Here is a 26,381-nt window from a genome sequence, read left to right on the forward strand (position 1 = left end):
TTTCGATCGGAATTCTGATCGCAGTACCTGTGGGATGCCACGATACTCAAGACATCGCGTATCTCGAAATCCGCAGAGATGGCCTTTGTTCCGCCGGCCGGGGATTATGGGTGACCCTCTCGAACGGCAACACAAATTAGCTGGCTGTAAGCACTAGCGGGGCACACGCTGAGCAAATACGGGAAGTTTGCACCCATAACAATAAAAACAAGGGGGAAAAATCGAAGAAACTATTTAAAAGCCTGCTCAAAAGCCAAGTCATTCGCCCACAGTTGTGCATTGATTTTTCGTTTCTCTTTATTTTTAGCTTAAACAAATTGAAAAGTCCAAGCGCGTTAAGCTTTAAACTAGAATTTTCGTTAGTTTTATTTGTTGTTACTGCGGTTGTTGTTCTTGTTCTTGTTGTGGTTGCGGTTGTTGTTGTTGCTGTTGGTAGTTGTTATTGGTTGTTGGGCTTTCGATAGGACAAACATAATTAGACAAAAGTGATTAAAGTCGTAAGTGCTATGTACAAAGTGTGTGGGTCTCTCTCTTTCCGCTGAACAATTGATATAGGAACCCAACATTTGTTCCATATCCTTGCCTTATCAAATATATATATTTATATATCCGGTTTTGTTTATAGGTATATAACACAAGTTAGCACAACGAACGTTTTCTTTTCTTTCTTTTCTTTTCTTTTTTTTTTTGGGAAAAGGATCGATTTGAATAGAGGCATATAACTATGTGTGGTTTGTAATTTATATAGTTAATTAAGATTAGACATCAGTATTTATATATGTACACTATGCGTTGCCGTTTGGCTTTTGAATTTAGGATAAGGAATAGGTTAAGGTTGTAGTATGGTTAACTGAATAACGAAAAAAAAATAGGTAAATCAAGATTAATCGGGCAAATCTTTTGGAGCAGTTAGGGATACATCTGGAGTATATAGACTAAAGTATATATATATATATAAAGCATGACACGGGCTCGCCTCTTCCTCTCTCTCTCTCTCTCTCTCTTTCTATCCTCTGTCTTCCGTTCTCCATCTACATCTCCATCTCCATCTCGCTCTCTCTCCTGCACTCCTGTTCGCAGTTCGCTTGCTCTGGATCGGATGGTCCACATTGATTAATAAGGCATACAAAACACACAGATTTCGACTCGCCACTTGGTCAACACATATTCCTCTCCGGTTTCTCTTCCTCTCGCTTTCCTCACTCTTACAAAACTAATCCTGGCTGGACTACCAGTCACCAGTCCCTTCGCATCTATTCCATTCTTATCTATATCGTTTTTTTTTGCAGTGTATCCTAAACATTCCGACGAATCCCTTCTCACGAGGTCTTTTGCAGTGGCAGGGGAGCAGAGCAGCAGCAGAGCAGCAGCAGCTTCAGCATTCCGATTCCGTTTCCGACTCCCAATCCGATCCTCAGTTGGCCACCACCCGGCACAGCTCCTCGACGTCGCAGTGGTCCACGCTCTTGGCGAAAGTGCGACGCAGCGTGGCCAGCGGACAGAGGTCCTTGTCCTGCGGGCACTGGGGCAGGCGCACCACTCGCTCCTGGTGCAGCACCAGGACCTGTGGCTCCTCCTTGTCGCAGCTGCAGGCGGGGATTGGCCATTACACATATATTACTTTTATTATGACTACCCTGCTTCAACACTTACTCGTAGCGGAGGAAGGCCAAGTTGGTCGCGAACGCGTCGATCTGGCTGGTGCGCCAACGACGCTCGCTGGCAAAGTGCTTGTGCGTCAACGGCTTCTTGTCCCGGGCCAATCCCAGGTGGGCCAGCAGCTTCAGCAGCGTTCCCGAGTGCGTGAAGTACAACGTGGCATTGGCCCGACGCTCCTCCTTTTCCGAGGAACTGCAAATGAAATTGAATGCAATTAGTAAACCTCCTACTAAACTATTTACTTATATAAATTAAGAAGAAAGTATAACAAATGTAATAGAAGTAAGTTTCTTTACTTCGTAAAAAGCATATTATTTACACATATTTTTTGAAAGTTTCTCAATTTGATTGATCAAAGTAGTAATCACTTAAAAAGCATATTTATACATATATATTTGTTTAGATATCTACAATACTTTAAGTTTAATTTACTTTACTTTTCACAAAAAATCACTTTCAAAAAGTTTCGAATATCTCAAAGCCAAAAAATATATGACTTTTCACTATCAAGTACAAACACTTTTAAACTCAACCAAACGAAACATAACTTCGTTGTTTAAATTAATGCGCTTTTAAAAAACCTTTATCTACTACAAGTCTTACTTTTATTTTAGTCTTACAAACTGAAGACCAACCTATTGAAGAACTTTCATAGACACACAGAGTGGCTTTAACTAAATATTTAACATTGGCATTGATGGTTGCTTTATCTTGAAAATGAAAATGGCTTTGCACGATTTAGCTGAGTGTAAAAAACCAGATTTGGCTGGGATTTGCATTCAAAACTTGTTTACAGTGGTCGCTCGAAAGATCAAGATCAAGATGTTCACTCAAATGGACGCATAGCTCATTTGAAAATCTACATATTTCCATTAAATGCAATATTTTAAATATCTACAATACGTTAACTTATATGTTTTAACCCTTTGGAGAGTTACATTAAGGTTAAGATGCCACTCACCCAATAGCCGCAAACATATCTGCGATTGCCGGACAGGCAATGCGATGGGTCAGCTCGTAGCCGTAGCCATCGTTCCAATAGTACTCCAGATCCTCGAAGAACTCCAGCGCCTCCAAGGCGGCCACATCGAAGAAGTTGCACCACACGGAATCGGTTGCAGATCGGGAACTATAGCTAGAACTAGAACTAGAACTGGAGCTGGAACTGCGAGGCGGACGATGCCAGGCCGTCTCGAAGGCGCACACCGTGTACATGAGCTGCACATCCTCCGGCCGGAGATCCGGCAGTCGGGTGCTGCGCCGCACCTGCTCCACTGCTGACTGCATTTGCGGCTCCGCGAGGAACCTGCGTGCGTTGACCAATGTTTCGGGATTCTTATCGACGTCTGTTTTCCACTTGGCACAGCCCTTATAGAACTGCAAGGATAGAAGATCGAGAGGGCAATCAGTCAGCTACTGGGCATTCAAGCTATCACTTATAATAACAATACTGGTAATAGAGATACAACTAAGTGCAAGTGCTGGCTATCTATGAAAGCCTATGCCTCGAATCGCTTTCTCTACCTGGCGTGGGGCTGTAGATGGCCACCGTGTTGTCCACGAAGCCCACCGCCAGCTGCACCTTGTAGGCGTGGAAGGACAGCCAGGTGGGATGGCCGATTTTGGGCCCGATGAAGCCCTCGTTCGTGCGCAGCACCTTCTGCACGCGTCCGTCCAGCGAGTAGATGCCGATCTTGGAGGCGTTGCCGCAGGCCACCGTGTCCGCCAGTTGGTGGCTGGCAATGGCCGTCACATCTCCGCCGGCCTCCCACTCGTGCAGCACGCGTTCGCCGACGCCCATGCCGACGCCCACGCCGCTGGCAAACTGCGACTGGCTGGCCCGCACATCCGACACGCTGATCCGCCCCTCGGTGCAGCCGGAGACCAGCACCGTCTCGTTGGCCCTCAGGCTGGCGTGCAGCAGCGGCGCACTGTGGCGCCGCAACACCGAGATGCGGGCGTCCTGCGGCGAGCAGCGCTTGTCGAACAGCAGCACGCTGCCGTCGTCGCAGCCGGCGAGGATCACGTCGGAGCGCATGTTGGGCAGGTAGGGTGCCAGCACCCGGACGCACGCCTCGCTGCGACCCAGCGGAATATCCGCGAGCTTGAGCTCCCGCTCCACGTCCCAGATGCGCACGAAGCGACAGCCGCCGCCGCCTATCACCAGGTGCTGGCTGCACTGCTGCCAGGCGGTCACGATGCTCCCGCAGCCGCTTCCACTGCTCATCGCATCTGCTGCCGCTCCCGCTCCTGCTCCCTTGCCAATGCTGCCACCGCTGCGCTGGCGGTAGCCATGCTGATTCACCTGACCCAGGGCCGTCCAGGCGGTCACCAGGCGAGCCTTGCTGGGCGCATCTTCGGAGCTTGAGCTGCTGCCGCTGGTGGACGTGGAGGACTGCCAAACACGCACCACCCCGTCCTCGTGGGCCACCAGATTGAGGGCCATGTCCTGGGCGTTGATGAACTCGATGCTGCTCACGCGGGCAAAGGGGGCGGCGGATGAGCCACCTCCTCCGGATGGCAAGCCCGTCTTGCGCGGAGTGCTGCCGTTGAGCGAGGAGGACGAGCCCGAACCGGATCCGTAGCCCGAGCTGGAGCCCGTGGTGCTGACGCCGCCCAGAGCCTCGGCGCCGTAGGTGCGCACCGAGTTGTATTGGAAGTCGTAGACCAGCACCTTCTCGCGGTAGGCCACCGCTATCTGCGGCTCGTACGGCAGCAGCTTGACGATGGAGGGCGTGAACTGCGTCTTGCGGTTCCACACGCACACATCGTAGCCGAAGCGGTCGCTCTGCTCCTGGTGCTGGCGCCGCGCATGCCGGCGCACGAAGTCGTTCCGCATGAAGCGCGACCTGCGGCGCCGCAGCTCCGCCGAATTGCGGTCCACCGGGAAGCGCTGGCGCCCCTCCTCCGCCGCTCCCTCGGCGCTGCTGTAGCGCTCCTTGCCCGGCCGCGTGAAATAGGAAATGGCCCACGGGATGAACTCCGTGAGCACGATGGGCGTGAGGCTGTGGCCCGGCTCCAAGTACTGGTTGCTCTCGCTGCCGCTGCTGCGCGCCGAATGGGTGCTCTCCCGCGGTCCGCTGGGCAGGCCCAGGCCTCCGGCGCCGGCTGCTCCTCGGGAGTAGGCGGGTGCGCCGCTGTCAGTCTCATCGTTGATGGAGCTGGTGCGCAGCTTGCGCTGCAGAATGGTCTGCGGATCGCCGGCTCCGGCCACGCCGCCGCCGCTGCCCGAGAGCCGCAGCTTCTGGGCCCAGTGACTGGCGCCCGAGGCAGCTGCTCCCACGGGCGGCGACTCTCCGGCCGCTCCTGCTCCGCCGGGTCCGACTCCGCTTCCTCCTCCGCCGCCGCCACCCAGGTAGTTGACCCGCGTGTTCGGACTAGGTGGCAGGCTGACACTCAGGCTGCTGCACTTCTCCGAGGCCGTGGCCATGGTGGCCTCCTTGGCGGCCATGATGGGGCACAGGGCGGTGTCCCGCACGTGGTCCACGATCTCCTGGGCAATGGCCGCCACGCGGGGAAATGGATCCTGGGCCAGGTTGCAGATGCCCAGCCACAGCTTGGTGAAGATCGACTGGAAGGGTATGCTGTTGGTGCCCGCCGCAGCGCCGCCGGCTCCACGGCCGCCCGAGCTGGCGCCGGAGCCACTCTTGGAGCGACCCAGGGTGTTGCCGCCGGACGAGCCCACTGCCGAGCTGGCGGTCGAGGCTCCGCCCATGTTGGATATGGAACTGGAGCTGGCCCCCCGCCGCATGGTCACGTGCCGCTCCAGGCTGTGCGTGGAGGAGGTCAGGTCCCGCGGATCGCCGCACATCACAAACGAGGCGGCAGCGGCGGCGGCGGCGGAGGCGTGGCCGCGCATGTGCTCCGCCAGGTAGACGGCCACGAACTGCGACTCGAAGAGCAGCACCATCCACTGCAGGGCGGCGGCCAGCTCCATGCGCACCAGCGGCGACATGTCCTCGCCCACGGTCTCCAGCATGGTGATGGCAATGATGCGGTCGATGTTGTTCGCCTGCTCCTCGCTGCGGTCCGTCACCGAGCTGATGAACGTGCCCAGGGCGAAGACGGCGGCGGCCCGCACCTCCGGAATGGCGTCGCGCAGCAGGACGTAGAGCTTCTCGTGCGCCAGATCGCGGGCACCCGACCACCGCGCCTTCTCGAAGTTCTGCCACAGCATGCCCAGGCAGATGGCCAGCCACTGGCGCAGCAGCCAGCTGCCGTCGTTGAGCTGCTCCAGGCAGATGGAGAGCAGCGGGCCCTGCAGGGCGCTCGTCTGGCCCAGCAGGAAGTTGTGCACGATGGAGGAGAGCACGAAGGCGGAGAGCGTGCGGTGCTCCTTGGAGACGGCGGTGTCCTGCAGCACGGACAGGAAGTACTTGTACTCCTTGACCAGGTCCACCTGGCAGCTGGGGTCCACGGCCAGGATCTTGGCCCAGATGAACACCAGCACGGGACGCAGTTCGCGCGTCGAGCTCTGCAGCAGCTTCAGCACGTACGGGAAGATGCCCACGCCCAGGGCGAGATTGACGGCCCAGGGGCCGAGGTCCAGGAAGCGGGCCAGCAGCTCCAGGGCCCGCAGGCGGTGCACCTGCGACAGCAGCACCTGCAGCACGATGGGCAGCTGCTCCGGCGGCGTTCGGGACTCCGACTCGCTGTCCAGCCAGACCTGGAAGGCCGTGAGCTGGTGCTCGAAGAACGGCAGCTGGCGGTACGGGGCGTTGTGGTCGAGGATCTCGGGCAGCTGCTGCAGCGCCAGGTCCACCACCAGGTCCCAGGCCTTCCACATCGGGTGGCGGTAGCAAGGCGGCAGGGCGGGCAGCGAGACGGGGGTGCAGTCGTGGCTGCGCAGGATGCGCTCGGCCAGCAGGAAGTTGCGGAACAGGCTGGCCACGAGCAGGTCCTGGCGGAACAGGCGCTGGAACAGCTCGCGCGGCAGCGTGTTCCAGGCTATCGTGTCCGTGATGGCCGTGAAGATCCAGTTGAGCTCGCCCATCATGGTGCGCCGATCGTTTACCTTGCCTACAGAGGGGGTATTAACTGGTTAGGAGTCTGGCGGGAATTAGCTAGGTGGCGGCGCAACCTCACCTGGTATCTTGTCGATCAGCTCGCTCTGGATGCGCGGCACCATGCCCAGCTTCTCCTGCATGGCGTACCACTTGAGCGCTATGTTGATGGGCGTGGTCAGGCAGCTGGTGAACAGATCCGCCGGCAGCTGGGCATTCATGGGCAGAATCTCGTTGGCCGCACAGGCGGCCAGGTGTATGCAGTTCTTGTAGCTGACCAGCTGGTTGGGCAGCTGCACCTGCTGGCTGCCGATGCCCACGTTGGCAGCGCTGGCATTGGCGGCGCCACCGCCACTGGCCACCTGCTGGACCCCGCCCCGTTGCTGGGCGGCGGCCAGGGCCTTCTCCAGCTCGTGCTCGTGCTGCTCGGCGTACGGCTGAAACGAGTTGATGATGATGCCCGCGTTGGAGCAGTCGTACACGTAGATGGAGGGCGCCGACATCCAGGTGATCAGCTCGAAGATGCTCAGCGGTATGTACTGCGTGAAGGTCTTGTTGAACACCCAGATCTCGCCGTTGGCCGTGGGCTTGGGCACCCCATGGCCGTTGTAGTGGAACAGGATGCGCTCGCCCTTGGCGTTGCGCCGCAGCGAGGTGCACAGCTTCTTGACGTCGTCCACGGTGGGATCGTGGCACTTCTTGTAGCGGGCGCGCGGCTGCCAGCGCTCGTACTGCATCTGCAGGTTGCTCCCAATCAGCTCCATGGCCTTGGGCGGCGACACGGAGCTGGGATCGATCCAGCACTCCAAACGGGAGCAGGGCTGGATCTTGACCACGTCGGGCGGGTCCACGCCGATGTTGAGGCAGAGCACCAGGGCCACGCTGGCCGTCTTCATGCGCTCGCGGATGCGCCACGGCTGACGCTCGTACAGCATGGCCTGGATGCGCTCCTTGTGCCGCTTGGTCTGCAGCGACAGGGGGCAGCGGTCGTCGCGCAGGCGCTCCCCGAAGCATATGTTCTCCGGCGGCGGCAGGGCCGGCAGGCCCTTGCTCTGGATCTCCTGCATCATCAGCCGCAGCGAGTCGTCGCGAGGCCACTCCAGGCGCATGGTCTTGATCAGGTCGCGCAGGCAGCCCAGGGAGTACTGGTCCGGGCCGTCGGCCGCCAGGATGTCGGATATCTGCTCGACGTGCTGCGTGATCAGCAGCAGGGAGTGGTCCTCCCGCTTCAGGCTGCGCAACAGCTCGCGCAGGTCCTGCTGACTGCTGGCCATCTGCTCCTCCAGGGCGGCCGTCTGGCAGCGCTCGATCTGCTCCAGGAACTCCATTATCAGCAGCACGGGATCGTCCCAGCGGCCGCATAGGAAGCTCTCGTGCCGCTTGCGAATGAGCGAGCTGAGCGATTCGGCTGACTTTGTCTCCTGTTTGGTGGACACCTGCTGCTCCGCGACGCTGCCGTTGCTGCCGCTGCCGCTACCGCTGCCACCGCCGCCGCCGCCGCTGCTCTCCTCGACTGCGACGGCGACCGCGGCAGAGGCGGACTTAGCGCGAACGGCACTTGCCATGATGTTTTGCGTTGTATTCTTTTGTTGGTTTTCGTGGGGCGGCGAGCGATTTCCCGGAACGATTACGTCTCCGCTGCGGATCCAAGCAGCTGAAAATCCCCCCGCGGGGACTCTAGCACATAACCCCAAACAATTTTCGCACTTCCTCCTCGCACTCCGCTCCTCCTCGCCGCTTTTCCTTTGCCCTTCCTCTTCTCCTTCTCCACGTTTTCCGCCTACGGATCGCGGCCCATTTCCCAAATACGGGTGAAAAGAGCTCGGGGAAAGCACGCCGCCTGGCCAAAATAAAGTGCGCACCACTTGTCCGGGTTCGCGTCAGTTGAGCAATAGAAATAACCAGGCGGAAATACGCATTTACCGCTTTTTACACTTATATTCGCGTTTATTATTTAGTTTAATCGAATTATACGAGAAATAGAGGTGGAGAAACATCGACAGTGTTATCGGTGCCATCGAAGTTTTCGAAGAATGGTGTTATCGATAGCCGCAGTATTCAAAACTGCGTTTTAACGATGTTTGGCAGCTCGTCATCGCTGTTGTTTCATCTGCAACGATGTTCGCCTCTGTTCTTGCACTGTTAACTTTTCACTCCAGTTCTCTCACACCCTCTGTTCAAATTCTTAGTTTCCGCTAGAATGCACCCGCACACTCAAGTAAAAAATCAAAACAATGTTTTTTACCCCAAAAAAACAACAAAATTCTTGTATAGTATACCTTAAAATTGAAACATTAATTATATTTGTGATTGAATGTGTGATCACTCTACAGTTTGACATTATATTTGAATTAAGCACAAAACTTAATTTTGGTTCCAAGTACTTACAAAACTATTATGGTGTATTATTTAGGGGAAATACTAAAAATAATAAAAAAGCAAACGTGAAATGCATAACCGCTTGTATTTATTCATTTTTTTTTTAAAGGTGCAATGCTACATTGTTGGACGTTAAACTACAATTTAAATCGGTTTAGGAGATATAGCCGTTTTCAATTTTATTTCAAACATCGATGAAGCATTCATATTTTGCGCCGAAAATATCGATGTTGCCTCTTTCGATGGCACAAAGCCGGCAGTGCATCATCGAGTTTTAAAAATATCGATTAAGCAATTGATATCCCAACAGATCTGTTAAAAATTAACGTTTACCTAACAGAAATGTTATTTTGGGTGGAAAAGCATCGATAGTAGCATCGATTGTCAAAAATGTCCCAAGAATCGATGTTTTGCAGACATCAAGGTTTTTTAAATATGGTAACACTACTATTAGTGTTGTCTGTTTAATCGTTGGCGTTGCCATTTACTTGAAAGGCCAAGCAAGGCGCGCAAATTTAATTTCTTTCGTTTTTCACTTATTTTTGTTAGAAATCTATATTCGATGAGTCATTGTAGTTTTCCTTTTAGAATAACCATATTAATAAGTCTTTGTTTTCTATGCCTCTTTATATTGTTAATGAGAATATAGTATCACAATAAAATAATAGCTTAATAGTAAATATTTTCAGTTAGATAAAGTTTGCAGTAATGCTTTAAAATGAAGGAAAACTCACCCTTAAAACAGGATCCTCATGCAAAGGCGGTGGATAGCGAACAGAATGGATTCGATGGCGGCCAAATAAACCCGTAGCAAAGCTCTGAGCACTTTTCAGGGTTCTCTGCGTGGCCGTATATTTGAAGAAGTACCACTCCGGGCTGTAGAGCTCCGGAAGTAGGTCCCGAAAACGGTGCTGCATCCGCTCCGCCAGTTCGATCAGCTCATCCTCGCCCTCCGCCACCAGTAATTTCTCATCTTCGGTGGCATTCAGGTGCTTCCAGCTCCATTGACGCAGCTTTTTCAGTTCAGCAGAGCAGATCGGCGGCTTTCGCTGATCCAGAATGAGATTCTTAATTTCTGCGAGGCGATTTTGGGCCTGGAGAATCACGGATTCGCTGGGATTTCGAGTTCCGTGGCGGATTATGGACCAGATTCGTGTCGGGTGGCAGCCTTGTGGGGCGAAACGGGTAAAAGAAACGATTAACAAAAATCAGCTGTTTTAGCGGTTACAGTGGACACCAGTTGGGAGAAGTGTCGCCTGTTTATATTATTTATATTATCCAAAACTGTAAACAAATATATATAGCTAATCTTTTAGTTTTATATGCTCTAAGCTATCTAAGTAAAAGTTTGTAAACAAAAATATCTGCATTAAAAAAAAAATATTTTTAAAATTTGGCAAAACAAAAACATATTTCCCAACATTGTCAATTAAATAATTACAGCACTTCTGTTTTTAAAATGTTGTTAGGCTTTAATGCCAAATTGCGCAGTGCACTTGAAGAATTAAATTGCTAAGAACCAGCGTTGTTTTGGTTGTTTTACTGTATCGAGCGTCTGTCTTGCGTCAGCTGACCCTGCAGTACTGGAAAAGATACAAACCGGCGTATTGAGGCGGCGTTTCATCGTAATTGGCGATCGCCCTGTACGGCGTCTTCGTGGACAGTCTGCCCTCGATATCTTCGCGCTTGAGGCGGCGGCACTCCCCCTTCGCCTCCTCCTCCGCCCACGAAACGCCCACAACGAAACACAGCAGGGGGGTCAACAAAAACAGACAGTAAAATCGGTTTAGCATTTTTCCGGTGGGAAAAACTTGTCACGAGATTCAAAAGCTGAGATTTGCGGAAAACGGAGTCAAAACATGGAGAGCGGAAAATGTGGAAATTGGCACGCGACACACAGGTCGAAAGACGAGAGCAAAAGAAAACTGGTAACAAAATAAACACGAAAGGGAAAACAAAGTGACAAGTGTGCGAGTGCCAAGACGTGGCAACGCTGCCGGGGGAGGCAAGTGTCTGGCAGCCCCACCACTGCCAGGGCTGTCGGAAATAACCGTTTGAACAGCTCGATGGCGGCATTTTTAAATAGTTTTTCTCTTCACCGCTCAACAAGTGTTCTCTTAACCCCATCGAGCTTTCTGCCGCCGAAAGCTCTGTTTTAACCGGACCGGTAAGCTAAGCGCTTAACTGATTGTTTAGTTTAGTCGCACGCCAAAGGAATAACCGGTTGCCCAAAACCACATCAAATGTGCAACGCGAAGTTTCAAGTTGAAGTTTCAATCAATAGCATTCAAAAATAAAGCAATATTTCCATAAAACCGTTTCGTTTGGTCAAACTAATTTATTTTTTAAGCAGTTTCGGTTTAATTGTGCTTTCTGTGTTTCGCCTCAAAGATTTTTTTCTTTTTTGGCTGCCATATGGCGCTTAAGGAATCGCAGTCCGCCAATTTCAACAGGAAAAAGAGGAAAAGCCACGCACGTGCCGGGAAAAGTTTTGCGCCAAAACTAAAAATCCAGGTAACCGGCAGCTCGGTCGTTGTCCTTTCTCGATTTCAGGCTGGCGGTGGAGCAGGAACATTGGAGTTTGATTTGTAGTATCAACACACGCGAACCTTATTGGCAAAGCACTCAAAAAAAAATTGTACATAAATTTTAAATCTTTAGAAAAATTTAAATATTGGGCATTTTGTATTTTAGCTTGGTGATATGGTACCATAGGTTAATTTATTTAATTTAAAAGATTCTTAAAACTATGATTTTAGGTTTTTATTTTCAAATCCATCCCGACAATGTAGACAAAAATTGCTTTTCCAATAGGTTTTAATCTCGATTTATAGTTTTTCTTATCATTTCGATACTATCATGCCAATTAATTGGCTTGGACTGCATAAAATAATAAAATGATAAATGATAATAAATGATACGACAGATGTCTGCAACACAAAAAGATAATCTTTGTGTGAACAGTATAAATATTTCTAAAGGGCTTAATAAACACTCTTCTTATTTTAACTTGTTATGTGTTATTTTTAAGCAGAATTTATATAACTTATTATGATACAATAGCCCAAAGTTATTTATAGAAATAAACGAGGGAAAATAAACAATTTTTCTGGCAGTGTACTTACGCCACCTGTTGGGCTCTCATTTGTGTTTTTTTTATTTTTTTGAGCTTAAAGCGCGTGTTTGGAAACTTTCAATCTATTTTTGTGAGCTAGGATAACAATCAGCTAACGAAAATCGATCAAATGATGGGTGTTTTAAGGGTGGCTTGGGAATGGGGATGTAAGTGGGCGGGCAAATCACCCCCCGCCCCACAATTTAGGGGGTAGAGGGATGGGGAGTAACGACACAGGGCTGCCAATATATGATCGCTAGGGAATTCATGGACTTCGGGGACAGGTCTTCCATCAATCAGCGAAATCGAATGGAGAACGCAATTTCGACGATTACCTGCCGCATCGAGTGGCCGAAACAAGTGTTGTCACAAAGCAATAACACACAAGATGGGCGGAAAACAGAGGTGGGTGTTGTGGCCTGTTATTTATTTTCGGGGGAGGAAGCGCTGCTCCCTAATCTCCCAACTTATCGGACAGGGTGGTAATTAATTTTTGTTTCGGAACCCATTGACAATGACACGATGATCACGCACTGATAATGCCAACGCCAATGCCCGATGGCCAGTGGGTGGTGGGTGCTGGGTGGGCTTTTGGCATTGCCTTTGGGGGGTTCAGTGGGTGGTTCGGTGGTTTAGTGCTTCTGCGGCTCAATGGGTGGGTTACAGCGTCATGCTGGCTGGCGCAGACAACCCAGCAAAAACCGCAAAAAAACAAAAAAAAATAAATAAAACAGAGCAACGATTAGATCGCTTTGTGTGTGGAACGTGCCAAATGGACTTCCATCGGCGGCACCTGTGGTACCCACAAAGTAATGAATTAGGGTGATAGGAGGACGGCACCACCACCAGGCAGGTAAACAGTGCAGTTTGCACCGCAAATGAGTGGTTTACATCCATCACATCCTAACGAAATAGTGGACATCCTATGGCACTTCAATTGCAACCTCTAGTTACCTATCATTGAAGGCAAATGTAAATAGTTCCTGAATGCCAAATGAATGGGTAACATCCGGTATTTGTTTATAGACCAGCTGATTTCCTGTGAAAGTTACAACTTAAGTGTAGTTTTTACTTTAACTTGAAATACACAAATTAAATAACATTTAAAATATCCTTATAAGTAACAAAAAATGGTATGTGTATTATATAATATGAGTAATCACATTATAATAATAATGTAAGCAATAACTATTTGTATATTTGTGGCCTGAAGCAGTGTTTCATAGTCAATATTTTAAGTACAAACACTTACTATTTGTTTTACCCAAGACTGGTTTTAAGTCATCCAAAGAAGTTGGTCTTTTGGATGCTTCGATACTTTAATGCTTGACCATACATAATTTGTCCAGAGAAATGGGTCCCTGCAACATGTCCCCCCGCATTTTTATTCGTTTTGGGGCTCTCTGTAACCAACTTAGCATTAATTTAATATACACCTCTGGGGTGTCACTGCCATTGGCAATACTTTGTTGCTGTTGTTGCTGTTGTTGCTGTTGTTGTTGTTGCTGCTGTTGGTGTTGGTGTTGGTGTTGTTGCTGCTGCTGGCAGCGACGGTGACTGCGACAGCGACTGCTTAAAAGCTAAGGACACGCGTTGAGAACGCTCAGTTGGCATCGAGAAGTCGCCTCGTGCGGTTTGGCGGCAAACAAACAACAAATATACAAAACTAAGTTAAATACTAAAACAAAAGTCGGAAAGAGAGGGAGAGCGACACTGGCGCCCACTCGCTCGCACACACAGGCGAATCGCAAATGCCATCGGGCGGTTAGTTCAAAACAAAAACCAAATCAAAGGCGGTGAAAGTCGTAAAAGGCATAAATAATAAAAACAATAGTACCAAAAAAAAATAAACAAGAACGGTAACCCGCGACGCCACAACAATAATAATAACACTAAAACCAGCAGCACAGCAAAAAGTAATGCATTAAAATATAACCAAAAGTACAACAAATAAAACAAAGTACACAGAGCAAAAAATCAGATCATAAGATCGATATTTTGTTTTAAATTTAATTATATGAACAAATATTATACGATTAAATAAGTTTTGAAAGTGAAAAGACTGAAAATGGTCTAAAAAATATATATCTAAAATACTTGGAATTTTCTTTTTTATAAAAAATAATATTTCTGAACCAATAGATCGAATTATCGAAATATCAAACAGTTTTTTTTTTCTGTTCTGGTGAACCATGTTATCCAATACTAGCACAAATATATATTAATGATAATACAATAGATATACCGAAATGCTCCCAGAAGTGCCTAATTTTTTTCTGTGCCATTATAAATTTCAAAGTTTTTGTTTAGTTTGTGAACCAGCTGCGGGGTAATACGATGCGAATTTAACGACGGCCGCATTAATTTATTTTAGTTTGTCTCGCTTCGTTCGAGTTTCTATCCACCATTCCCATCGCCAGTCTCTTCGGCTTCCTCTTTATACCACATATATCAATATACATCAATATACAGCCATACTAGTAAGGGGCGATCGCATTTCACGTGGCCCAGCAAAGTAAAGTATCCAATTTGAATGACCGTTTTGCTGGCTAGTGCCGAGAGCCGAGAACTTTTGGCGTTTTAATTATTCAAAAGCGTCACGAGATTTGGATCTGGATTTCCGATGGGCTTCGATTCGACTTCGATCTGTCCATCAGAGCGGGCTGGCTTGGCGACAATATATGGCTGATATATGGCAGATATATGGCAGTCGACGTCGCTGATCGCCGCAGCTGGGTTAACTAGTTTCGAGTTTTGCAAAATTAGCCGCGCATTAATCCGAGCTTAAAGGCACAGTGAACATCGGTTAGAAAGTAAGATCGGATGTGCGAAAAATCCAGGAATATTGGCCCATTGTTTTCCAGTGAAAATTTGTTTAAAAAACGATCAGAGTGTTAAAATTTTCTCTCCCCTTTTCTTTTTTTGTACAAATAGCAGACAATTATAAAAAAAGAACAGTAACCAATTAGTGTACAGTGTTACCTAGTGTTTGTGATTTGTGATTAACTAACAAAAATCATTTCTACATGATAATAGCTTTACGTAAAACCTTAAAACTTGCCTAACACCTTGCTTTTATTGGACAGGTTTATTTGTTTCATAAATCAAAATGTAATTGGCTTGTTAAGTTGATAAAACACTTTTGACACAACTTTAAAAAAATTGCTTATTTCAATGATGCAACTTAATAGCTTAACTTTCCAAAAAAGGCTCATTAGAATGGTTATCCCAACATTTCGTTTTTCTGAAAGTTTTTTGTTTAATTATCTTTCAAACTCTGTTGATATTTCAATGATTTTTGTTCAGTTCCAAATGTACGAGAAATGCTTCTAAAATTGTGTATCCGCTTGTTGATTTCAGAAGATAGTCCCTAATGGTTGATTGATTGTTTTAGATAAGCTTTAGCTTAAAACGATTGTATGATTTTCATTTAATTAATTCGAAAGCCTTATGCCCACTGTAATCCACAGCACAACAAACTGTTTGGCTTTGCATCCCCTGCTGAGTTGCCGGCTGCGATTGCGCGAAAAACACGTTGGCCCTGATCGCACGTCACAATAGCAACAACAAAAATAACAACAATAACAACAACAACAACAACAACAAAAACTGCCTATTAAAGGCAACAACAACAACTTGACCATATCAACAAAAAACCAAGAACAACAACAATGCAAAGGAGATGATATCAGATCAGAAGATCATTAAGTGTCAGAATCTCCAGAGCCCGGTCTTTTTGACGAGAGAGCCCCTTTTACTTTTTGCGCAACGAAAGCCGTGAACAGTGAACTCTCGACACGTGAACGGGCCGTCGATCGAGCACATTGCTCGTGGGAGATCTGGTTAGGTCCAGTGTTGACCGGTCCGGTCTTAAAGCCCCCCAGTTCGCTGATAAAATTACGAAAGGCCCGTCTACAGTGGAGCAAGGTTGTGACAAACAGTAACAGTGATTAGTAATTAACTTTAAGAGAAAATATAGTGAATGAAACATTTATAACAAATTGTCTGATAATGTCTAAAACTTTGTATACAAAATAATATAATATGATAAGTTTCGTTACAACATGACAGTATTGAAAAATTAAAGCAATTTAAGATTTATGTGGTTACTTTCGTCACTATGGTACGATTTTTATTATACTTTGCTATTTTGCTTTTAATTGCATTTGCATTTCGGTTCTTTTTTAAGAAAATAGTAATAGCTAAACTTTGCGTATATTTAAAAGACACTGAACTAAAGTTCTTTGCATCAAAAGGGGCCATAAATTAGACATTAATTTTTGACCCTGTGCATGTCAATCAAAGTGTCTTTACCTAAGACCAATATATTACCCCTATGCTATCTTTAGTGATATTTCCTAACCGATTTGTTTCGACTTGCTTTTTTACCAGTGCCATTGCCGCTGATGTTGCCAGCGTCGCCGCCGTTGTCGCTCTAACTGCGAACGGTCCGCTGTACCGCTCAACCGCTCTACCGCTGCTCCGCCCCTGGAGCGGGCCATAAATTAGGCGGCAAAATGTCGCAGCTACATGAGGCCACGGTTAATTTGGAGAAGCCCCTAAACAATGGTTACCTGCAGGCCAATGCGCCGCTGGAGGAGCTGAGTGCCACGGTGGTGTCGCCGCTTTTGGGGCAGCAACAAGTGCCGCCACATCAGTTGCAACAGCAGCAACAGCAGCAACAGCAACAGCAGCAGCAAAATAAACTGCCAACTGTCGTTTTTCTGGCGCCCGACGGCAGTGGCGGCGTGGGAATCCAGCGGAATCCCGCCCAGGGAACTCCCGGAGGAGGAGGAGGAGGCGGTGGTGGACGCAGCAACAGCGACTGGCTGCTGAAGGAGTCGCAGCAGCGGCGCCGCCTCCTCGTCCTGGCCATCGCCTTCACCGTTCTGGGAGCGGCGATCGGGGCACTGGCCATCTACTTCGCCAGCGTCCACCAGCGATGCCAGCTCTACCACCTGGAGCCAGGTAAGGGTTAAGGCTGCGGAACACAACTCTTTAAAAATCACGTTTTTCTAAGGACATTACAGAAATACTTCGAGGTCTACCCATACCCATAACTTAAGTTTGGGATCTTAAGACATGCAAACTCCTTCTAGCTTGGTTAACAAATTATTTGGGAATTTTTATTTGAGTAAACTAGAGAAAAATGCCATATTTAAAAACATTAGAACTTTTAAATCGTGAAATATTTATAGGTATGGGCAGAAAAAGATTCTAGGAAATTTGGCAGATCTTTACATACTGCAGATATAATAGTTAAAAATCTTAAGAGCCTATAACATCTTATATTAAACAACTTAAGAGGAAATCATAAGAATAATCAGAAATGGTTTTAAGCTCACATTGGATTATTAATAAAGCTAAAGTTAAGTGGTTGTTAAATAATTAGATTTTCCAATTGACAATATTTAACCATATTTTTCAAATGTCTAAGAACTTTGAAGTGATAAAGGCAAAGTTCATGAATTTTACTATCAGTTTGAATTTCCACCGTCACTCAACATAAAATATTAACTTTCTAACTGAGGTTATCTACTGCTATTTGATTGCTATTTTTTTGTAATGGAATTTCAAAGCCCTGAATTAAGTGTAATCTTTGCATATGCATGTGGGCTGAAACATGAGTTATTAGTACATGACATATGCCAATCGAAGAAATTTGACACTGGTTCATTTTCTGTTGGAAGAACTTAAGTCATCAATCATATTTGGCAAAATGTTTGGAATTTATTTGCTTGACTTCGAGCTTCTGAGGGACTATCTCTATCTAAAAATAAAGTTTGAGATAAATGAAATAAAAAGTCTGGTTGGTTTTATCTGCCTTAAGTGTTGAGATTTGCTTACCTGTTGGCAGGACGAAATGCTTACTGGGTCAGCAGCCAATCAACAGGCATCCTGTGCTGCCGCTTTTCTGCTCCCCTGTTGGCCACCAAGTGGGCGTGTTGACTGAATTTACCTTCTGGTCGCTGCTGATTCGAACAAATGGAGCAAAAACTCAATTTCCTTGTCCTGGGAAATGGAGAGCAACAGGCTGAAAGATGCCAACCGGTGGACTTGGTTGTCGTTCTCGTTGTCGTTGTCGTTGTCACTGCCGTTGTGAATGTGGATGTGGATGTGGATGTGAATCTGCTTGGGTGTTGTAATCTCCGTCCTGTCCTGTCCTGCCTGCCCTGTAATGCGCCCTGTTTGAAATTCAATTACAGAATATGTCAAACAACAAGCGGGAACAACAACAATGACGGCATTCGCTTCCTTGCTGACTGTTTTTTTTTTTTTTCTTTTGCCTTTTTGAGGTGCGCCAGTTGTTCACAATACAGTGGTACTAGATTTATTTTAATACAAAAATGTTACTATAATACTTTACAAGTTTATAATTACTCAAAGTGACGATAGATCATGAAACATCGAGGTATTTAAACGAATACATTTGTAATACTGATTAAAGAAGAACATATATTGCGATGTTGTTATGCTGTTATTATTTTCTTATCTTATTTACATATCTTTAATGTTATTAAAATGAAATATAACAATATTAACTCCAGTGAGTGCTTAAATAGTAATTTTAGGGTTTCGCTAGAATTTAGATTTTCTAAAACCCTGAAACCACTGTCTGCCCTTTCTTTTCTTATCTTGTGTTATCTGTGGATGGTGGTTGGGTGGTTGTGTGGTTGTGTGGTTGTGTGGTTGTGTGGTTGGGTGTTTTTGGGTGGTGCTCTAGACTCGACTCCCTTCTGCATTCGTTCGGAAGCACATGGAATAATGCGATTCAAAGCAACTGAAATATTCAAGAGCTGCGAACCGATGTGCTCCTTCGCAGGATGTCTGTGCCGGCATAATTTACATGTTCATGTGCTCCCCGATTTCGTTTTCGTTTTACAGAAAACCAAGAACACAAAAAAAAAAAAACCAAGAAAGAAATACGTACAAAAAGCAATCAATCGGCATTGCAAGGGATGTCTATGAATTTTTTAACGGCCGTTCCAATCGATCGCGTCTTCTTTCTTTTGGCTCCTTATGTTTATTGAATATGCACACACACCCACAGCAAAACATAATCCTGTTTATATTTTGTCCGTGATAAAACGTGTTTTTAATATTTTGCGCCAAAAATTCATTCATCGAAATCGGAAAACGGATGGCAAGGCAGCGGCACCATCAAAGCATATTCCTTTTTTTATAACAATTTAAAAATATCTCTGTGGCGGCATCTCCGTAAATATCCATCATCATTATCATCATCACCATTTGCCATCGACAAGAGCAACTTGTGGTAGGCCTCTGGCCTTGACTATGATTTTTCTCCCGCTTTTCCACTTTTCTACTCTACTACTTTTCCATTTCCCACCATCCACCCCCCTTGTCCCATTGTCCCATCGATTTTCCCTTTTTTTTCTGCTTTCAACGTTAAAGTCAGTTGGATGCGGGAATAGTAGAGAAATAAATAAATCAACTAAAGATAAATATGGTTAGTTTTGGTGATTGGGTTTCTTATATAAATAATTCAGATTTAAAAGTGTGGTTTTGTTTTAAAGGTTTTTTTTTTAGTAAATATAGTTTAAAATATTGCCTTCAACCTTAAAGCTCAAGTATATGACTTACTCAATAATAATATTAATTTGAATGTGTCATTATTAAATTATATAGCTGGCAATAACCATTTATTCAAAGCTATCGGAGTACTTTTTCCCCATAAATTAAACTCATTATGAAAGGGAAGCACCATAAAAAGTGGAATAAATTAAGGGAAAATATTTTATCGCGAATCAAAATCGATTCCCTTTCCTCCGGCATATTTTCGATTTCTCTTCATGTCCATGGCATAATGAAATTCCCCCACTGGAATTGCAGCTGCTGGACATTCAACCCAAGTTACCAACTGACCACATGCCACTGGCTACTGGCCACTTGCGGCCCACTTAAACCTATTAACGCGGTGGCAAATGTTATTAGCTGGGTGGTCGGTTGGGTGAATCGCTTTAATTAATAACTAAAGCTGCCATCTCCAACGCTCCGCCACTCTTACACTCCTTTACCCTCGGCGAACATCCCATTTTTATTGACAGCCTCGACAAGGACGACATGCAACATGTGTCCTCTGACCAATCGATGGCCAGTCGAAGGAAGGCAGAAGGAAGGTTCTGGGCAGAAGGCAGAAGGCAGCCACCGAGCTAAGCATTTCGTTATTTTCATTTAATAAAGAAAACGGGGGAAGGAGCTTCTCCTTCTCCTTCACCTTTAATGAAAAATTCAAATTCAATTTACTTGAGTGGCGTCTTAATAAGATCTTCGACTTGCCTTCCCATTCCCATCTTTACAAGCATACACACATACACACACATTGCTCATACGCCATGTGTGCTGGCAAACAATTTTAAATCAGCTGAAACTATAATTACAGGCAACGATGACAGACCGAATGGCAGGTGGAGCCAGGATTCGGGTTCCGCCCACGGATCGCTCGACAACATTTGCATGTCCCAGGAGTGCGTGAGAACAGGTAAGCTGGGATTGAGTTCCACTTGAAAAGCTGGCAAAAGATTGGTTGTTTTAAACTGAAACTAATGCATGGGCCGGAGGAAAGTTGCACAGCTTTTAAAAGAATCAAGGAAAGTGACTTATTGGGCAATGGCCATTTGGCTACAGTCGAACTTCTTTAAGCTAAACTTATTTTTATCAAAATACAATTCTAATAAATAAGGATTGAATCAACAAATTACTTTCTTACTTATTTGTGTAAGCCGCCTAACAGAAATGAATATTATAATAAAATAAATAAATATTAAAAAAAGCTTATAGATAAAACTTACATTTTTGATTTAAAAAAAATGGAAAAAACGAGTTTAAGATTTCTTTAAATTAAATGTATTTATCTTTAAAGTCATTTTATGAAATCAAATATTTTACAAATATAAAAATCTTAAAATCGTTCTTAATTTTAAACTTATTTAACCTTTATATCTTTAATATACTATACATGGTATATATAAAATGAAATGGAACACAAAGTAAATCCAACTTTTAGAAGTTCGCCTGTATGAATGATAAAGAATAGGAGAGCGAAGGGTGTCATGGTCTTGCGCAACCATCTAATATGTGCGATTTTTAGTTGAGTTGTAAATTATTCAACAGCTATTAGGCTAGCTAAGTGCCCGTTTGGCGGGAACAAACATTATGGGTACCGAAACATCTGCTCCAAGTCCACATGTCCGCATGTCCCTTCCAAATGCACTTACCTATGTCAAGCTATGCGGGCAGCCAGCAACACCTCGAATTCACTTGCCCAGGAAATTGCCACAGTGATTGACTGGCTGGCATGCCAGTAGATAAATGTTCATGGATATAGATACAGCTGTCAGGTGGTGCAGGACACTTCCTGAAATATACATGGCCACAATTACTAGGCGATGCAATCGATTCGGTTCGATTTGCTCCACTTAGCATACTTTTCGGGGTATACGAAAGTGGTTCACCCTAAATGCAAGCCTTCATCCCCCTAACGAATCCCTAATTGGGGTAATCACAAGCATTTAGGGGAAACGTGTGTACTTTTCTGGTAGATAATAGACTTTCATTAGCTAAATTTGGGTAAACACCTTATAGGAATTGAACAAAAGAATTAAATAATAATTAATATATTGTTTTAATCATTAGTTTGGCATTCCAAAACTAAAATTAAGAAGGTTCTGAACATACAATAATATCCAATTTTGTTCAAATTCCAAGAACTCTCGTTTTAATATTCCTATAGCTGTAAAGAAGACATTTGTTTTCATAGTTTGAGCATAAATCAATGAGCTGGAGGCGAGCTAATGAATTTCGCACTTAGTTTTCGCAGATAATGAAACCCGGCTTAATTACGTTGATTTATGGATTTGTAGCAAGGCAACCAGTCAACAATGCAGGTTTAACTCTAGAAACTGTTCATTCTGGGTTTTAAGTTACACTTTAGTTTGAAAACTTTCGTGCGACTAAAAAGTTGAGCGTTGAGCGGGGAAAGTTGGTTGGTTTTTCGGCGAGCTTATCGCTTATCGATTATCATAAAAGTTTCGGGGCGAAGATTTGTGGGCCAAGTTTATGGTCGGTGCGATCAGAATTGGAGGCATAAATTATGGCCCCCCCAAAGGGGCTGGACCGCTAATTGCATGCCAGCTGACGGGTTTCCCAGGTGGTTAGCGTTTGATTTACTGGCCAATAACCCGGCGCATTCGTCTAATCCGTAGCGGCCTCCCTGCTTTCGGCCATGGACCTCAACTCCGATCCCTGCGAGGACTTTTTCCAGTACGCCTGCGGCACGTGGAACAAGATGCATCCGATTCCCGAGGACCGCAGCTCCATCAGCACTTTCGAGGTACGCAAGATCGATCTAATGGTTAGCTAATCTAATCGGTAATCTTCGTAATCCCCCCTGCAGGTCCTGTCCGACCAGCAGCAGGTCATCCTGCGCGCCGTCCTTGAGGAGCCCATCGACGAACGCGACAACCAGGCCACCATCAAGGCCAAAACCTTCTTCAAAAGCTGCATGGATATACGTGAGTTGAGCTTTAGACGAAACTTTGCTTACAGCCTATTTTATAAATTTTATTTTTTTATTCTAATGGAGAAACCATTTTTTAAGTTTTGTGGATGTGCTTACTTTGTAAGTAACACCAATAAAATTATTTGAGAATTATTTATTGAATGGTTTGTGTTTTCTGAGTGAGCAACTAATTAAGATGGTTTTAATTAGAGAAAAATTACTTTACAGACATAATTTTTTCTGTTTTTTGGTTGTTGCCTTTTCTGAAATATGTATTTTTTTTTTAATAGTTATCTCACTATATTAATTATCCCCTTCTCATCATTCAGCTCAAATCCGCAAGATCGGCACCGGGAAACTGAAGCAGGTGCTGCAATCGCTGGGCGGCTGGCCGGTCATCGAGCGGGACTGGCGGGCGCCCAAGGACATGTCCGTGGAGCGGCTGATGGGTCAGCTGCGGCTGAACTACAGCGAGCCGGTGATGATTGAGCTGTATGTGGGCGCCGACGACAAGAACAGCTCGGTGAACATCCTGCAGATGGACCAGCTGCAGTACGCGCTGCCCTCGCGCGACTACTACCTGAAGGAGAGCAGTGCCAACGACCGGCGGGCGTACCACCGCTACATGACGCAGGTGTCGCTGCTGCTGGGCGCCGATCCGGCCACCGCCGCCTCCGAGCTGGAGCAGGTGGTGCTGTTCGAGACGCAGCTGGTGAATGTCTCGCTGGCGGAGGCGGATCGCCATGACACCAGCACAGTGTACCGCAAGATGTCGCTGCCGGAGCTGCAGCGTCTGGTGCCGGAGGTGCAGTGGCAGGAGTATCTGCAGGCGGCCCTCGGTCCGGGGATTCCCCTGCAGGCGGACGAGCCGCTGGTCACCTACGGCCTGCAGTATCTCACCGAAATGGGCAAGATCCTGGCACGCACCGATCGCCGCGTTGTGCACAACTACATGCTGTGGCGCCTGGTCATGTCCCTCATGTCGCACATGATCGACGAGTACCAGCGCGAGCGGGTGGAGTTCCGCAAGATCCTCATGGGCATCCAGTCGGAGAGGACGCGCTGGTCGCAGTGCGTCGAGTGGACCAACAAGAAGCTGGGCGTGGCCGTGGGCGCCCTCTTCATCCGGGACAACTTCAACCAGGAGAGCAAGGAGGTGGCCCTCGAGATGATCCACACGATTAGGGCGGCCTTCAACGAGCTGCTGGCCGAGAACCATTGGATGGACGACGAGACGCGGGCGGTGGCCAAGGAGAAGGCGGACTCCATGAACGAGCGGATTGGCTATCCCGAGCTGCTGACCAATGCCACCGAGTTGGAGCAGGAGTATGTGAATGTGGGTACACAGAGGGCTCCCCTTAGACTTCGATCTCTAATCTCTGTTTGCCTTTCTCCCCCAAAGTTAACCATTGTCCCGGACAACTTCATCAACAATGTGCTGAGCATCCTGCAGTGGGAGTCGGAGAAGATGCTGCGACTCCTGCGCCAGCCGGTGGACAAGGAAAAATGGACCACCGAGCCGGCAGTGGTGAATGCCTTCTATAATCCCAATAAAAACGATATAGGTGGGTGTGGGTTTGGGGTGTACCAATTTCATCCTTCTCATGGTTACATTATACCCTGCTCCCTTAGTATTTCCCGCTGGTATCCTGCAGCCCCTGTTCTACAGCCAACACTTCCCCAAGTCCCTCAACTACGGCGGCATTGGCGTGGTCATCGGGCACGAGATCACCCACGGTTTCGACGACAAGGGCCGGCAGTTCGACAAGGAGGGCAACATGATGCAGTGGTGGAACAATGCCACCATCGAGGCTTTCCGAGAGCGAACGCAGTGCGTCATCGACCAGTACTCGCGCTACAAGATCAACGAGGTGGACATGTTCATGGACGGCCGGATGACGCAGGGCGAGAATATCGCCGATAACGGCGGTCTCAAGCAGGCTTTTAGGGTATGTTCTTGTCATTACAATGTTTTACACATCATTAAAACTAGGTTTTTCATCGAATTTTGTTTTTAAAATCTTGAGATTGCTTTAAAATCCTGGAAACTATATATTAGCATTTCCAGTATATTCACCAAAAATTAAATAAATATTGAAGTCACCCTTTTAAGGACATGACTTTAGTAATATTTCGGTTGAATTGAATAAATTTCTACAATTCACCAAATATTGTAGAGTTTTGTGGACGGTGAGATTACCATATTAACTGTAATACTTGTTCAAACACAGAAATTCCTTAAATATGTACAGAATGTTGCTTCCAATATAGTAAATTTAGATTGTGGTAAATATGCAAATTCATTTGCATCGCAATCCGAAATAGATTTAAAGGCAAAGATTTATGTTTGTAGATGAACAAAGGATTAATAACTAATATTAAGAACTATACTAAGCTAAACAATGTATATTATCCTAATCACATATAGAATTAAAAAATTAACGAATACCTAGTCTTTTTTTATACCTACTGACTCACCTTTCGTTTCATTGTTTTCTTTGCCACAGGCCTACAAGAAATGGGAGACTTTGCATGGCCGGGAACAGCAATTGCCCGGCCTGAACATGACCCACGACCAGCTGTTCTTTCTCAACTACGCCCAGATCTGGTGCGGATCCATGCGGCCGGAGGACGCTCTGACCAAGATCCGCTCGGCGGTCCACTCGCCGGGATTCGTCCGTGTCCTGGGACCGCTCTCAAATTCGCGCGACTTCGCCCACGCTTACAATTGCCCGTCGGGCAGCACCATGAATCCGGCGGAGAAGTGCAGCGTGTGGTAGTCTGCCGTCGACGGCCGCGGGCCGATGTTTTTTTTATATATTTATATCGCATACTATATAGTATATACATACTTATATACACAATACGAGTACTGTAGATCAGCAACCAACGCGATGAGATTGAGGACCATCTGTTCTGTTCCAAATTTTTTTTCTGTTTGTTATAGCGCAGTAATGCTTTATGTACTTTATACCTGGCTAATAAGATTAATAGTGTGTTTCGTAGCTGTAAACGAGAGTGCGTCATCGGAGTAGCCCACAAAAACCCTGAATCGCACTTTCCCACAACCCTCCTTACCGGCATTATATTCGTGAATAAAGAACAAGTACGGAAAATGTATGGTTTTCTTTGGTTTTCCTTTTCGTAAGGGGTAATGATGGGTGAATGTTCGAATCCATTGCCATTTAAAATAACACTTTGATCACTCATTTTCTCAGTGTTACTTTCGTATAAGTCCAGCGAAAGTAGAACTGGGAAAATCGAGATTTTCCTTCTTCGTTCATTCTTTTCAAATTCTCTTTAATTTATAATGCTCGTTTTTTTTTTGTTTTTGTTTCGCTGCTTTACATAGTATGTGTTCTCAGTATATATGTACGTATCTAGTGGAACCAATCGAACCATTCAAATTATACGCAAAGGGCAAGCAACGAAATGATTACAACTTTGGCTATTGGCTATTTATCTAACAGAGTTTCGATTTCTGGCTTTGCAGAAGAGGATAGTGCTTAGTTTCTTATGTCCTTTCTTAAACAATTTCACATTTAATTGGCTTATTTTACTTTGCAAAGAATCAATGGTTTTTGTCATGGGGTTTCTCTTGTACCTGCATGGAGCTAAAAGCAAATTTGCTTAGTTTTGCGTTTCGTTGGCCGTTATGGCTTTAATTTTAAATTCAACTCACTTTTTTCTAATTTTGTTGCTG

General features: G+C 46.3%; 3 protein-coding genes across 7 annotated transcripts; 1 reads left to right on the forward strand and 2 right to left on the reverse strand.

The window, feature by feature from the left end:
• Positions 1-279: 279 nt before the first annotated feature.
• Positions 280-10,975, reverse strand: LOC128264955 (multiple inositol polyphosphate phosphatase 1). Its single transcript, XM_053000689.1, has 5 exons — positions 10,642-10,975; positions 9,776-10,209; positions 2,621-3,036; positions 1,654-1,851; positions 280-1,586 (listed from the first exon to the last, which is right to left on the reverse strand). The coding sequence occupies exons 1-5, from the start codon at positions 10,832-10,834 to the stop codon at positions 1,415-1,417; spliced, it is 1,413 nt and encodes a 470-aa protein (XP_052856649.1). The 5' UTR covers positions 10,835-10,975; the 3' UTR covers positions 280-1,414.
• Positions 2,898-8,937, reverse strand: LOC128264947 (regulatory-associated protein of mTOR). Its single transcript, XM_053000676.1, has 3 exons — positions 6,745-8,937; positions 3,184-6,678; positions 2,898-3,036 (listed from the first exon to the last, which is right to left on the reverse strand). The coding sequence occupies exons 1-3, from the start codon at positions 8,225-8,227 to the stop codon at positions 3,029-3,031; spliced, it is 4,986 nt and encodes a 1,661-aa protein (XP_052856636.1). The 5' UTR covers positions 8,228-8,937; the 3' UTR covers positions 2,898-3,028.
• On the forward strand, positions 10,971-25,798 carry LOC128264949 (neprilysin-1). 5 transcript variants are annotated; one of them, XM_053000679.1, is made up of 10 exons: positions 13,754-14,072; positions 15,627-16,083; positions 16,549-17,124; positions 20,561-20,659; positions 22,383-22,510; positions 22,574-22,691; positions 23,008-24,014; positions 24,081-24,243; positions 24,311-24,627; positions 25,186-25,798. In XM_053000679.1, exons 3-10 carry the CDS (start codon positions 16,674-16,676, stop codon positions 25,456-25,458), a joined length of 2,556 nt encoding a protein of 851 aa, XP_052856639.1. In that variant the 5' UTR covers positions 13,754-14,072; positions 15,627-16,083; positions 16,549-16,673; the 3' UTR covers positions 25,459-25,798. The 5 variants fall into 5 exon arrangements, with proteins under 5 accessions (XP_052856642.1, XP_052856639.1, XP_052856640.1 ...); XM_053000681.1 differs by lacking the exon at positions 13,754-14,072 and adding an exon at positions 14,868-14,969; XM_053000682.1 differs by lacking the exons at positions 13,754-14,072; positions 15,627-16,083 and adding an exon at positions 10,971-11,555.
• Positions 25,799-26,381: the final 583 nt, after the last annotated feature.

Source organism: Drosophila gunungcola, unplaced genomic scaffold (assembly GCF_025200985.1).
Source record: "Drosophila gunungcola strain Sukarami unplaced genomic scaffold, Dgunungcola_SK_2 000086F, whole genome shotgun sequence".
Lineage (NCBI taxonomy): Eukaryota > Metazoa > Arthropoda > Insecta > Diptera > Drosophilidae > Drosophila > Drosophila gunungcola.

Bases quoted from the DNA above. Each gene is read 5' to 3' on its own strand.
- LOC128264949 (XM_053000682.1), top strand. From the start codon at position 16,674: ATGTCGCAGCTACATGAGGCCACGGTTAATTTGGAGAAGCCCCTAAAC. The intron at 20,660-22,382 runs GTAAGCTGGGAT...TCTAATCCGTAG, and splicing joins CCAGGAGTGCGTGAGAACAG to CGGCCTCCCTGCTTTCGGCC. The intron at 24,244-24,310 runs GTGGGTGTGGGT...CTGCTCCCTTAG, and splicing joins TCCCAATAAAAACGATATAG to TATTTCCCGCTGGTATCCTG.
- LOC128264955 (XM_053000689.1), bottom strand. From the start codon at position 10,834: ATGCTAAACCGATTTTACTGTCTGTTTTTGTTGACCCCCCTGCTGTGT. The intron at 1,852-2,620 runs GTGAGTGGCATC...TTTCATTTGCAG, and splicing joins GATATGTTTGCGGCTATTGG to TTCCTCGGAAAAGGAGGAGC. The intron at 1,587-1,653 runs GTAAGTGTTGAA...CCCCGCCTGCAG, and splicing joins TTGGCCTTCCTCCGCTACGA to CTGCGACAAGGAGGAGCCAC.
- LOC128264947 (XM_053000676.1), bottom strand. From the start codon at position 8,227: ATGGCAAGTGCCGTTCGCGCTAAGTCCGCCTCTGCCGCGGTCGCCGTC. The intron at 6,679-6,744 runs GTGAGGTTGCGC...CCCCCTCTGTAG, and splicing joins GCTGATCGACAAGATACCAG to GCAAGGTAAACGATCGGCGC.